Source organism: Anas platyrhynchos, chromosome 1 (assembly GCF_047663525.1).
Source record: "Anas platyrhynchos isolate ZD024472 breed Pekin duck chromosome 1, IASCAAS_PekinDuck_T2T, whole genome shotgun sequence".
NCBI classification, from domain to species: Eukaryota; Metazoa; Chordata; class Aves; order Anseriformes; family Anatidae; genus Anas; species Anas platyrhynchos.
The window spans coordinates 176,316,383-176,330,964 of record NC_092587.1 but is presented as its reverse complement, the minus strand read 5'-3'; the positions used below and the strand labels follow the sequence as shown (position 1 = coordinate 176,330,964).

The 14,582-nt window shown below is 38.6% G+C and overlaps 1 protein-coding gene across 8 annotated transcripts in view; it reads left to right on the top strand.

Annotated features, from left to right (window-relative positions):
* The window catches only part of ENOX1 (ecto-NOX disulfide-thiol exchanger 1), a 365,235-nt gene that overhangs the window by 270,683 nt on the left and 79,970 nt on the right, over positions 1-14,582 (top strand). For all 8 annotated transcript variants that reach the window (XM_038173160.2, XM_027472220.3, XM_027472192.3 and 5 more), the window contains 2 exons: positions 56-289; positions 11,007-11,219. In XM_038173160.2, the coding sequence (XP_038029088.1) occupies positions 56-289; positions 11,007-11,219 (447 nt within the window). The remainder of the gene's footprint in view (positions 1-55; positions 290-11,006; positions 11,220-14,582) is intronic.

The following is a 14,582-nucleotide window of genomic DNA, read 5'->3' as shown; positions in this document are numbered from 1 at the left end:
AGAAAAAAATGAGCAAAGAAGTCCTGCAACAGTTAGTTCTGCTTGTTGGTTTCAGGTTACCGCATGAGATTAGGATCTAGCACAGACAAAAAGGATTCAGGTCGCCTTCATGTTGATTTTGCTCAGGCAAGAGATGACTTTTATGAATGGGAATGCAAACAAAGAATGCTGGCCCGAGAAGAACGCCACAGACGCAAAATGGAAGAAGACAGACTGCGCCCTCCTTCTCCTCCGGCAATAATGCATTATTCCGAACACGAAGCTGCTTTGCTGGCTGAAAAATTGAAAGGTAAGCAGCATTTGATACTTTGCAGTGCATTATGCCTTAAAAGCAGGAGCCATCCAGAAGTCAGAACAGGGGAGGTGATTTCTCTCCGATGTATTTCATTACCTGACCTGTTAGCCTTTCCCCATTCCTCTGCCATTTTTATGTCAGTGGTAATGATACTCACCCACCTGCTAGGAATGTATAGCATCTGTCCATCTAGCTGTGCTTTAACAGCCAAAACACAACTTTTAGAAAACTATAGAGTGGGATTTTTTTTACTCAGTTGATATCATCATCTGCTTTGGAAATCATCTCATAATAAGACAGGTTGTTACACACATCCTTCATATTAAAACCCTGATTCTTAAAATGCTTTTATTTAACTGGGAGATATTTTATTATATTACATGCATGTGAGTGTCCTAACTCCTGTTATTTAAATTGCCTTCATGAACCATATTTTAACATTGCCCTCAGTTGCAGTGGCACAATTTATCTCTGGCACACACCATCCATTCTTTCATTCCCTCTTTAGGGTTAGAAGTACATGCGCAAGATAACATATTGTTTTCTTCATGGTTTGCTTGCTTGTTTGTTTTTGTCTGGGAACACTCGCCAAGTTAGTATTTTACAAAGTTGAAGCTTAATGATTTCTGTCTTTTAAAGTTAACAAACAAAGCAAGAAGCAAAGAAATAAAAATATTCATAGTAAAGAAATAATAAAAAGTCACATAAACAACGCCTCATACCTCTTAGAGTTGTGTTTGTTTTCATTAAGCATTTAGCAACTGTGTTTGGCATTCTTTCCCCATGTGGTAGCCAAGCACATTACTTTACTGTGTGCCAGGTCACAAGAAACTGATTCTTGCCACTGTTTCGGAATTACCCAGATTAGACATAGGGTATCTAGCTGTCAACACGTTGGCCTCTGTTCTAACTATGAAACGTGTTTGGGAAGCTGCAGGAGGACATTGCAAAGTGTTGCATCCTTGGAGCATGGAGCAGAGATGCACCCTACTGTCTCGTTGAGTACTGCATTGGTCGCTGTTACATCAGCTGCTTGCTAGTTTGGCTTACTGATATTCTGACCACATATGCTTCACTATTAAATAACACTTTAAATAACTGAGAGATTGGTAAAATAACCCAGAGGGACTGATAGACCAGGAGGAAAGGAAGAATGAAGTCCATGTATAAGAATTTTTATTTCTTACCTAGCTTCCAGTCCAGCTTCTCTAGAGGTTATGCAATACAATACAGCTTTAGATCCATCTGTTCCCAGAATCTGTTTTCAATTGAATATTTTAGAAGTTAATCTTTTTTAGGGAAGTTTTTCTTTATGTAGCAAGGCCTAGAGGTTTCCTGAACTAAGCCAGAAAATGCAAGAAGTCTGGGCAATTTCTTCCATATGGCTGGCCATTGCTTAGGGCAAGTGAATGTGGGTTTTTGCAAGATGTTTCAGACGCTTATATTTAGAATAGTTTTTCTTTTCAATCTGGGAAGTTTCCATGCTTAATTAAAGCTTATTCCAAGTTTTTAGAGCTTTGGTTCTCTTGAAGGACATTTGACCAGAGCTTGTCATATATGCACAAGTTTAATATAGCAATGTTTTAATCATGATAGAGGCCAACTACTTCTCTGGAAATTAAAATAAACTTTCAGAAACATACAGAACTAAATATAAGCAATTAAGAAACCAAAATGTTAAGATTATTTTTAAAGGGTTAAAAATCACTATAATCCAGCAGCAAAACGTATTGCAGTTTTAAAAATGGTTTTAATTAACCATTGACTTTTAGTGAGATTAACAGCACCAGTTCTGCGTCTATATAGACTGTTGGAGATGGAGAATGCAAAGAAGCCCCCTCCATTCTCACTGGGTTGTCTCCTGTACTAGGTACTCTAGAAAGAAGAAATGCAATCCAGTAGTTTTACTGGTGCATGCTGCTGCATTTCCAATAGCATCTTGGCCGGTACCTATGAGGGAGAGTGTAGAATATTAAAACCTCCCTTGGGCAACACAGATTCACCATGAGCCCCTGTGTGACATCCTAAAACTAGAGGTAAATCTACAGTCTCTTACTCTGACAAGGGTCAGTTCATGTCAACACACACTCAGAATTTAAATGTGGGCTTCAGTGAAGCTAACAGAAGATATATATATATGCATATATTTATACATACGTATATTTATAAACTTGGGGTCAAAATATCATTTCTCTGGGTAGCACCAGATTTGCATTGCTTCAAAATCCTGGACAATCCATCCATCAAAATATATCTGCTCTTGGAAGGATTTACCTTGAGAGACTGGTTGTTGAGCAGATGCCTTGCAGTTATTTTCTTAAGGAAAGTCATGACCTTCCCATGGTACCCACTTCAAAAGTGTTCTGAGCTCTGTTGCTAACTCATGAGGTAGAGTTGCAGGTGCCCAACATGCAGGTTTCAGCACCTGCAGTGCCTCCAGAACTTCACTGAGCAACACTAGCTGAAAAGCAAGCCAAGATAGCTAAACATCTGTCATCCCAAGATACTGCTCTGCAATCACAGATGTAGACAACTTGGTCTGAGTCCAAGGAACTTTTGTTGTCAAAATAACCTTGGAAATTCCTGACAGCAAGGAAATCTGTTGGTGAGCAGAGATGAACTAGGCTCATCAGATAGTTCTCTGTTATGGTCTTTAGATATTTATTGTGTCTATAATAGAGGTGACAATATCTTTTTTCACCTCCCACAAACTGCAGCATAAGACTTAAAGAAATCATTGTTTTTGTGTACCAGACTTGGCTGCAAACTCTCCTACCAGTATTGCCAGCTTATTCCTATTTACCTCATGTGCTAAAGACACCTGATGTGGCAGTAACTGGCAGATAATTTTTAATTTTGTATAGAGAGTTATTTTTTCCCTTTTTTGACCTTTCAAACCACTAAAGTTGACTTGAAGGGAGAATAATTAATTAATTAATTAAAAAATAAGGTGTTGTTTTTTTTTTTTTTTAATAGTAAAGCAAAATTTCACTTTTTCAAAAGGTGTTTTTCAAACCTAATTTTTGACTCAATTATTCCAAAGTTGGATGTAAATGTGCAAATAGTTTCAAAAACCATTGTCTGATCACCAAGGAGTAAGATAAAAGCTAAGCCCAACTTGTGTTAGTTAAACTTCTAGCTTGCTTTCTGAGATCCTCTTGCCTTAGTTAAAAGTCTGTGTTTCCTCAAAAAATGTCTCAATAATTTCATAGATATGATTTCTGAAAAATCAGGATCTCTTACAGTGAAATGTTACCGTCAACGTGAACTGTCCTCCTTAAAGAACTTTGAGAATAGTCTTTGAATTCTTATGCAAACAAACACATCAAAATATTATGCCTTTTGCTATTATATTATAAAATGTGACCTTCTTTTCTTCTGGTTCATTGCAGCTTTCTTGTTTCATGCATGTATTTCAGATTTTGATTCCTCGGTATTAAATCAGATGTGTTATTACTGCGCAGTGAGATGTGTCGGTAGATATTTGGGATCAAATTTGCATATTCTTACATCTGTTTTCCTGGGTGCTGTATAAATGGTTGAGTAACGTGGTGCCCAGAACATCACACAACTAGAGATGAACTGAACCTTTCATCTTTAAGTGGAATGCTGCTCTGTCAGGTGTATTGGAACAAATCATTTTAATCTGTGTGCTTATGACATTTGTGTTTCAAAGCAGAGTTTCAAACGTTATGGTATTCTTAATTCGAGCATATCTGTACCTAATGGTATCATCTTCAGAAATCACTTCTTGCAAATAAGCTCCTTTAAAATGTTACGTCTGTCTTATTTGCTGCAAATAGTTACATAGTTCCACCATTTAACAAAGACATCTCTTCATATCTGACTATCTGATTTTTAAATATTTTGCGAAAAAGAGACATAAACATCTGCAAGTCATATGCAATACCCTGATATTTACCTCCCTTTTAAATACAGTGTCTCTTTATGAGCACAGGAAAGTTTTTCTTGTGGTATTCCATTTAAAAAAATATATAATAATTTGAAAAATTGAGAAGCTGCTGCTTTGCCAGGCACTGTATTATCCCCTGAAGAGAGAACAGATTGGAAATTTAAATAAATAGATGGCAGTTACAGTAGAGTGAACTAACTGGGGATGCATCTTGTGCAAGATTCAGGTAACATCAAGCCTGACAATCTCAACCCTTGCACATCGTTTGAAATATAAACAACGTTTAATTGCTTGGGAAATGGGATATTTCACCGAGAAGAAAACTGCGCTGCTGTCGGTCTTGCTCTGCACTTGAGAGCCAGATTTGGGGAGTGCTGCAGATGCAGCACAGTTATCCAGAGAGGCAGGTCTCACACTGACGGGATAGAGCTCAGCACCAGTCTGTGTCGAAGAGGGAGGCAAAGCTGAGATCCTCCTAACAGATCTAATGTGTGCCAGGTTTAATTGTCGCTGAAAGACTCCAGACCTTTTTTTAGCACAGTCTTTTTTTATTAGTAGTATATCAAGGCACAGACCTACAATAGACATGCTTTGAGGCTTTAGCATCAAATCTGTTCGCTCACCCTCCCTGTTCCTTAAGATTATCATCTTCTCCTTCCCTCTTCCATATGCTGCTGACATCTGCTGTGGCACTATACATCTGGCTCAGAGTGCATCAGTCAGGGGCTACGAGCAGGCACATTGCAAGGGTGGTTTTGTCTCCTGGCAAAAGAGTGGAAGGTGGGTTCAGCTATCAGTGGCCTGATAACCCACTTCCCTTGGCACCTCATTCTGTAAACCTGCAAGAAATACATTTGCTGTTAAGTGTGTTACCAAAAGTGCCCTCCCTCACCTAATCTGTATTATATCAATGCAATTTTTAAGGTTTTATTATAAACCCACTTGATTAAATGTGCAGCACTGCAAAACGACTCGAGTTAATTACTATGAACTGGGAAATTGCAGCTCACTGATCTGAAAGTTTGTGGTGTGATTTTTGAGAAATAGGGAGGAAACGCAGTACCTTCATAATTACTTTTTATTGGCAATAATGGCATCAGCAGGATAAGATAATGGATTTCTCTGTCTCACACAAAACACCCACCCCTAGAAGAATCTTGCATGACTGAATTTGGAAGGAGTTTGGTGATACAGGGAGGAGAGATTTCCTTTTAAGATATCTTTCAGTAAACATATATATATATGTATAATCTAGTTTCACTTACTCATTTATTACATAACTGAAAAAGTTTCTCTAGGGTAGCATATAGTTAAGAAAGAGTAAGGTGGATGATTAATCTTTCTTTAAAGTAACTCTTTGGCAGTAAGAATATTTATTCCCAGATTCTCACTTATTATGCAGTACCATTGGGTTAAAATTGCTATTAATCCCCAAAGCACCAGACTGATGTGTGTGGTGTGTGGCACAGTTATATAAAGTATTTGAGCAGGGAAAAAAGAAGGTGAGGGTAGCAGACTGAAGAGTTGTGTTTCTAGGTCAGTGCCAGACACTCTGTGCAGGAGAAGCTCTTAAGCCAAGAGAAAAATAGGTCATCATTGTGGCACCAAGAGTAGCGTGTGCTGGAAAGCAAATTGTTCCTGATGCACAGGGGAGCTGGGTTGAACTTGCTGATGAGTGATGTTACTACACCTTTTCTCTGACCCGATTCACCCACATCAGTCATGCACTGGGGTTTGTCATTTTTTGTTTTGAATTCAGTGCTTGCAGCTTAGAAATCTTAGTTACAGTCTAACAAATTATCAGATCAGAAGTCAGATTAACAGTAACCTTGCTCAAACATCCTCACTGCTGCAGTTATATGGAGTGAAGCATTCTGCAACCTGAGTTGGCTTCTGCCCCTTTCCTGTGATAATTGGGCTCGGTTTGACAAACTGGCTGTGGGATGTGATCAGATGGGCAGCTGCAGGCAGACCTGAGGGTGTGTAACCGCCAGCAAGTGGACGGTGCTGAGCTGGTGGGCATGAGGCAGGGGACACATCTTCCTGTGGTACAGCTACAGCTGGCAGAGGACAAGCTGTCAGTCAGAGGCAGATGGATGGGATGCAGCCCATGGCTCTTGTCCCCTCTCAATGTACCCTGTGGCACAGACATTCTCAGATGCAGTGATACCTTCAAGAGTTGTTTGTTAACTGGATTTCTTCTGGTCCAGGCGGAGCTTAAAGGCATACCTAGCTCTTCCTATTTCACAGAAGGGCCAGAGAAAAATGAGATCATTAATGCAAACTAAAGCATATGCAATGAGCATATGCTCTCTAGGTGCAGGCATTAAGATAACAAACAACAGCTCTGTCCTTAACCATCTCCTTGCAAGCCTAAGAGACTGCATTAGGGGAGCAAGATTAGGATCAAGAGATAGTATGCACTGACTTTGGACAACAGCATGTCCAATAGGACAACACAGAATAGCTATACTTTAGACAGGCTCCCAGGGTTGTGTGAATTATCTCAGGTATTTTTCAAGTGTTTGAAAAAGCCTAGCTTTGGGAAGATACTGACAAAGCTAAAAGCAGCTATAGTTGCAACGTATGATCTTGCCCTGGCTGAAAGTCCAGCATACAATGTCATTCTTGAAATACAGAAATATAAAGTTGGCTATATTTGGAATATATACACAAATATAAAAATGATAATAATAAGAGTGTTTGAATACCTGGCTTTAGAATGATGGATTAATCTATCTTATTTGTAAAAGCTAAGGCCTTAGAAACCATCACCCCAGTTGTGAAAGCACCTTATGAAGGTGCTTAACATTGAGAAACAAATAGTCACAAAATTTTAGATTCCTCTGAGCTGAATTCTGCTAGGTGTTATACCAGGGAAACTTCATAAACTGAGAATAAAATCTTTGTTTCCAATGCTTTTTCCCAGTTTGACATTTGCTAGTCATTCTTGTCATAGCTTTTTCTATTAAGAAGTTAGTGCCTGTTGGGGTTGCTTGGAGGTCGTCAAATTACACGCAGAATAAATGCAAAACATTTGTCAACAATTGTTCCTTTTTTTCATAGAAATATCCCTGATGACAATTTCCCAGACAGCTGTAAGGATGCATTTTCTTTTCTTTATATTTCATTTCATCTAAGTTGTGAGCTAGGATTTGAGTTCCAAATATCTTCAGTTCATATAAGAAGTATCGTACCTCTAGAGGCACTGAGTCTAGCAGCACCTGGAAATCTCCAGCAACAGACACCCAACAATAGGTGGGTATATGAAAAAGTCACAGTGTGCATCACAGCTTGCTGTGTAACTTGAAAACCCGACACATGTACACAAAAGCTGGCTGTTCTGCAACTGGTGGACTTGTGTAATAGCTGGGATTCCTCAGACCAAATGCTGATGTCTCTTGCAGAGATGTCAATATGAGCAGGGTACCTCAGGCTTCCTTTACAGCTGGTTGAGGGAAGCAGGCACTTTTGAGGCACGTTTTGCTTCACCTTGAAGTAGACAGCTAAAACAGGACCAACAAAACATATCGAGGTAGTGTCCAACTCTTTCCATTGACTGTACCAAGAGTGTACAAACTCAGGTTGACATGAAGGAGATGAATCCTACCCTACTTACTTAAAAAGTGCTGCAACTTGGAGGAGAAATGATTTAAGTGCAAGAAATAAATTGCTGTGTGCTTATTTTTAAGGAACAATTACATATGAGAGCATTTCTTATATAAAGGAATTTATTTTAAGAGTATGTTTTTAAACAGTGTATATTTATGTGCATCCTACCGCAAGGGAATTATTTTGAACAGAATTAGGAGTTTTGTTTTATTTTTTTAATGAATGGTTGCAATCATAAGATAGTTCATGCTCTGCTTAAATTAGATTCCATCGCTGCATTTCTTCTGCTATTTATCTACTAAATAAAAAATAAATGAACAATCTGGTATAAAAATCTGATTTTCCAAGTGAACCTCTGATTGCTCAGAAAGAGTCCCCGCATTCTGGATGAAGAAAATTAATTCACAGTGAGTTACCTTGTGCCAGTCACTGAGCAGTTGATTTAGGCATAGAAAAATATTTCTATTTTTTCTATTTCTAGAAGGTGAAATAAGGAAATTTTAGAACTGTAGATAAAAGATTTTATTAACTAATGTGCTCCTGTTGTGAATATATTACCCTCTAGCATTTTTTAATGTATCTTCTAATTATGTAATCAATGAAGATTCTGATGTTTACCAATGAAACTTTTTTTCCTGCTAGTACAGAGCTATGAATTAACTATAGCAAGCCCACAGTCCTCTGCAGTTCCTTGGCATTATAGTAAGTCGAAAACAAGTTTTCAGCATGTCCTTTTAAATGGGTTGAATCCATCTGGCAGATGGATGACATGTTTATGTACATCCCTTATACACACCAACTGTGCCTGATAAAAGCAAAACAAAAGAAGGGGTGTTTTCATTTCGTGTAGATTCTGAAGCAAAACAACACATAGCTATGTATTGTGGAGAGACTGAAGTAGGAAAAAGGGAAAATGGCTCTGTGCAAAGAATTTTCCTGATACATCTCCATTAAATGTTATTGCCCAGTTCTGCACACTTTTTCTTCACAGGTCATGGTGTATCTCTTCAGAGGTGTTTCTGTGCACCATTTCTCCCAACTTTGAGGTTCATGTCTTGGCCCACATTGAATGGGATAATTTACTCAAAATGGTGCTTGATAAATTGGTGGGATGATAAATTATGTGGGATGATACAGATAATGATGTCTACAAAGAAAAAGAACATTCAGCTGCAGTTACTCTCTACTCACAGTCTATTACATCATTGGAGTTAACGGGTTGATGTCATCCTCAGGGTGACCTGACTCTACAGATTGTTGGAAATTGCATGCTAACATTCCCTAAAGCACTTACAGGTTATTCTTATTGACTACTGTAATTATAATAAACATTATGTTCCAGGAGTGAGTTCTTGGCTGTATTGGATTTGTGACATCCAGCTCCCATGTATTTCAGGAGGCTGAAGCTTGGAGAGTGATTTGGTTTATCAGTGAAGAGGTTTTGCACAAGTTTTGCTTACATGTATTTTTTCTAAGGCCCATATTCAGACAACTTCACTCATCGGAGCCACTTAATGCATACCTGCTTTGTATACATCCAGGGAAGCTAAAATGTGGAGACAAATCCAAGGGGACAATACAGAAAATGAAGATCCCCACCTACCTCTTCCTCTTCAGAGACAATTACTTAATGAATGATGATGACGATAAATCACATGTAATGTAAAGTCACAACAAATGCATCGTCATACAGAGAAAGAATGTTATGATGCTCTTATTTTGCATTTTTTTTCCAGAGATATTGAGTGAATGTGCGTTCACAGAGAGCAGAGAGCAAATCCCATTGCTATAGCTGAAAGCATGTTTCAGTTACTAAGATGCTAAAGATAACGTGAAGTAAGATCTACTCCTCACAGGCTGTGGGCACAGAGCATGGCACTTTTCCTCTCTGCACTATAAGCTCTTCACCTCTTAGGGAAGTGATTACTGATTGGGAATAAGAGCCCAAATCATCACTTGAGTATTAGTATTTCTTTATTCTTTGCACATGGAGTGCAGAGTCTTAGAAGCGATGTCCACATTTTTGTATTCTCCAGCACAGTTGGTTAGTTTTAAGATTTTCCAATTTTTGTTTTAAATGTCTTTTGGCTACAACTATACTACCTCTCTGTACCTTAATGACATACCTTCTACAGTAAGTTGTACCTATCATATAAAATATATGATGAAATCTAAGCAGCAAGGACCAGATGAACTGTTTAAAATGATTTGTTGGGAAATTGAAGTTTTATAGAATAAAAACCTGAAAAAAAAAAAGAGATAGAATTGCATAAAAAAAATGGTTCCACCGGAAGACACTGTTGTACTAACGTTTTCTTGCAGTTTGCTCTAAATGGGACTTAAAAAGGAATGTGTCCTCTTAATCCTGATGAAGCCAGAAGTGCAATGGATGCTGTGTTAAGAGTCTTCTGAGGAAGCAGAGAGCACTGTAAGAGGAAATAAGATTACCTGGGGAAGAAGTATACAAAATTTAGCCACCAGGTTTTGTTGATCTTTCTGCAGAGAAATATAACTTCAGTTACGTGAATGCTAATCAAAAAGCAGTAATCCAGGTATTTGCCTGAATTCATTTGGACTCCTTTAAGAAAAATGTTGAAAATAAAACACAGACAAATTGAAAACACAAAATAAATACAGACACATCATCTGTTCAAAGCAGTTCCTTGTAATTAATCAGTGCTTCAAGCAGAAGTTGTTCAGCCTAGTCATTGTTCATTAATTAAGAATGTGATGGTAGTGAAATCTGTTGACAGAAGTAGGGCTGAGTCCAAGCTCCAAGACTGAGCTTTCGGCCAAAAAGATTAACAAGGACAAATTTCATTTCTTTGGTGATTCTTGTAACATAAAGTTCTCCTCACTCCTCTCTAAGGTCATTTCATATTGCTGAACAGCTTAAGGGAGCTGTTGCAAAAGAGAGGAGTCAGCCCATGGATGTATGTGGGCTGCTTTTTATTGTGAGAAAGCTATTAGAATAAGCAGAAGGCAAGTCTTGAAGGAAGATTTATGAAGCTTCACATGGTAGCATTGGCTTCCTACATCTGATAGAACAAAGGACCCCAAAATTGCCCCAAGTGATATACTGTGAGCATGATTTACAGTGATTTTAATGTGACACAGAGCAGAAAATCTGTTCTTGACAGGATATTTATGTCTGCAATTTAAAACCCAATGTTTTGATTGTTCTAGATGATAGCAAGTTTTCGGAGGCCATCACAGTGCTGCTTACCTGGATTGAGCGAGGCGAGGTGAATCGTCGCTCTGCAAACCAGTTTTATTCGATGGTACAGTCCGCAAACAGCCACGTTCGCCGGCTCATGAATGAAAAGGCAGCTCATGAGCAAGAGATGGAGCAAGCCAAGGAGAGTTTTAAAAATGCCTTAACAGGGATCTTGACACAATGTAAGTAACTCCTTTTTGTCCGGTGGTGTTGTAGTGATGGTGGTGGTGGTGGTAGTGGTTGTTTTTTTTATCATTTTATTTGTTTATTTGGGGGTAAGTAGTTGCAATGCAGTCATATTCTACTTCATGTCCTATTTCATACTCTATGGCAATTGGAGGAACAAGGACCATTCCTAAGAGCTTATTTCTCAAGGTGAGCAAAGTTTCAGTAGTTTTTATTTATTATTATTATTATTATTAGATGAAGACATGCTCTATGCATAATGTCTACAATTACATAGGCGAAACACTTCAGGAACGAACCAGACAGAAGCCTCCCTGCTCTGAAAAAAGATCATGCTTTTGTGGAGAGAAGTGATTTTTAACCTTTGAGTTACAGCTTGGGCCAATTACAGAATAGAGGACAATTAGGTTATATTTTTAACCTGGGTTTAGGCAAAGGCAGTAGGATTCAGAAACTTAGGGATATATTCACAGCATACCAGGCCACCCCCACAGTCGGAGAATATGCTGTACCACTGCTGGCATCAGGACTGCTCAGCTGATGCAATGCCAATATTAATTTGGCAGATAAACTGCCTTAAATATTTAGTGCTGGCAGCTATTTCCTTAGTACAGAAATATAATCAATGAAGTTACCTTAATGGGTTTCCCTCATAAAACAGCAATCATGAAATTTCCCTAGAAGTGTTTTTCAAAGGAAAGAGAGGAGGAAAGAGAAAGAGAAAGAGAAAGAGAAAGAGAAAGAGAAAGAGAAAGAGAAAGAGAAAGAGAAAGAGAAAGAGAAAGAGAAAGAGAAAGAGAAAGAGAAAGAGAAAGAGAAAGAGAAAGAGAAAGAGAAAGAGAAGAGAAGAGAGAGAAGAGAAGAGAAGAGAAGAGAAGAGAAGAGAAGAGAAGAGAAGAGAAGAGAAGAGAAGAGAAGAGAAGAGAAGAGAAGAGAAGAGAAGAGAAGAGAAGAGAAGAGAAGAGAAGAGAAGAGAAGAGAAGAGAAGAGAAGAGAAGAGAAGAGAAGAGAAGAGAAGAGAAGAGAAGAGAAGAGAAGAGAAGAGAAGAGAAGAGAAGAGAAGAGAAGAGAAGAGAAGAGAAGAGAAGAGAAGAGAAGAGAAGAGAAGAGAAGAGAAGAGAAGAGAAGAGAAGAGAAGAGAAGAGAGAAGAGCAGAGAAGAGCAGAGAAGAGCAGAGAAGAGCAGAGAAGAGCAGAGAAGAGCAGAGAAGAGAAGAGAAGAGAAGAGAAGAGAAGAGAAGAGAAGAGAAGAGAAGAGAAGAGAAGAGAAGAGAAGAGAAGAGAAGAGAAGAGAAGAGAAGAGAAGAGAAGAGAAGAGAAGAGAAGAGAAGAGAAGAGAAGAGAAGAGAAGAGAAGAGAAGAGAAGAGAAGAGAAGAGAAGAGAGAAGAGCAGAGAAGAGCAGAGAAGAGCAGAGAAGAGCAGAGAAGAGCAGAGAAGAGAAGAGCAGAGAAGAGAAGAGAAGAGAAGAGAAGAGAAGAGAAGAGAAGAGAAGAGAAGAGAAGAGAAGAGAAGAGAAGAGAAGAGAAGAGAAGAGAAGAGAAGAGAAGAGAAGAGAAGAGAAGAGAAGAGAAGAGAAGAGAAGAGCAGAGAAGAGCAGAGAAGAGCAGAGAAGAGCAGAGAAGAGCAGAGAAGAGCAGAGAAGAGCAGAGAAGAGAAGAGAAGAGAAGAGAAGAGAAGAGAAGAGAAGAGAAGAGAAGAGAAGAGAAGAGAAGAGAAGAGAAGAGAAGAGAAGAGAAGAGAAGAGAAGAGAAGAGAAGAGAAGAGAAGAGAAGAGAAGAGAGAAGAGAAGAGCAGAGAAGAGCAGAGAAGAGCAGAGCAGAGAAGAGAAGAGCAGAGCAGAGAAGAGAAGAGAAGAGAAGAGAAGAGAAGAGAAGAGAAGAGAAGAGAAGAGAAGAGAAGAGAGAAGAGAAGAGAAGAGAAGAGAAGAGAAGAGAAGAGAAGAGAAGAGAAGAGAAGAGAAGAGAAGAGAAGAGAAGAGAAGAGAAGAGAAGAGAAGAGAAGAGAAGAGAAGAGAAGAGAAGAGAAGAGAAGAGAAGAGAAGAGAAGAGAAGAGAAGAGAAGAGAAGAGAAGAGAAGAGAAGAGAAGAGAAGAGAAGAGAAGAGAAGAGAAGAGGATTTCATTGTTGCTAGTTTTATCATGTCTATGTAATATCTTTGGGCCCATTTACTTCATCTAACCCCCAAATTGTGAAATAATGTCATGCTCAAGCAAGAAGCTTTATGATACTCAGAAACATGGAGCATGGAACTAGCTTTAATATGCAAGTTAAAAACAAAAACGGACAATTTAACAGATGGTGGGCAATGCAGTTGTTGCATTGCAATTTCTGAATCACACCCCTAATCTTTACATAAAATCTTGAACCCTAAAGACTCTTCTGCACTATTTTTCTGGCCCAGAAGTTCCTGAAAGCTTCCTGAATAGCTGATGGAGAGCCCAGCACCTCAGAATATCAGTTCAGCCCTAGGAAAACTGTCCTAATTTAAGAGTTTAGACACCTGAACCTAGTAAGAAAGAATAGTAAGTAAATTTCTTACTATTCATTAGTAAGAAAGAATCTGGGCCATGAGCATTTGGTTTCTGAGGACATATGTTCAGTGAGTAAATTTTAAAAGTCAGCTAATTCCCCTGGTAATTTGCTAGGCAATGTCATCTCCTGTCTCAGCAACTAGAAAACAGTGTGAGGAGCAGAGACATGGGCACCACACAGGCTGTTCAATTTTTGTATGCAACAGCCAGCCCCAGTATTCAGAAATACCTTCTTCAGCTGCATTAAAAAAAAAAAATAAAAAAAAAAATCCCCCATTGTAAGCAGGCTGAACTTTAGTTAAATCTGTCTAAATTAGCCCGTTTGTCACCAACTGTTGTGGAACATCTGTCACTTGGAAATAGAGATCCCTGTAGTTTCAGGTGGAAACTTGCAGTTTGGCTATCTGGTTTGTTCCTGTAATGTGCTGAATGTTGAACTTACAGAAATGACAATAGGTCTGGCTTCAAAACATGAGTCTCAGAGTGATAAAGTCACAGCAATGGCCTGGAAGAAGAGAGTTTCTGGCACGTCTGGCCATTGAGGACAAGGTCAGCAAAAACACAGGCTCAGGGAAAGGTGTTACACGCTGTGGATTTTATAAGAACAAATTTTATGAGCTTTGCAGCTGCTCCACATTGGTTATTTTATAAACATCATAAACATTGGCCATTATTAGCATTAATGTCTTATTAAAATTCTCTGCAAACTTGCTATGAACAGATGGATGATGTTTTGCTTTACACGTGTATATGCCTAAGATTACTAAACATGGAGAATGTGAAATAAGCTTCCTCTTTTCAAGAATTTTCTTCTATTTGAGTTGATCCA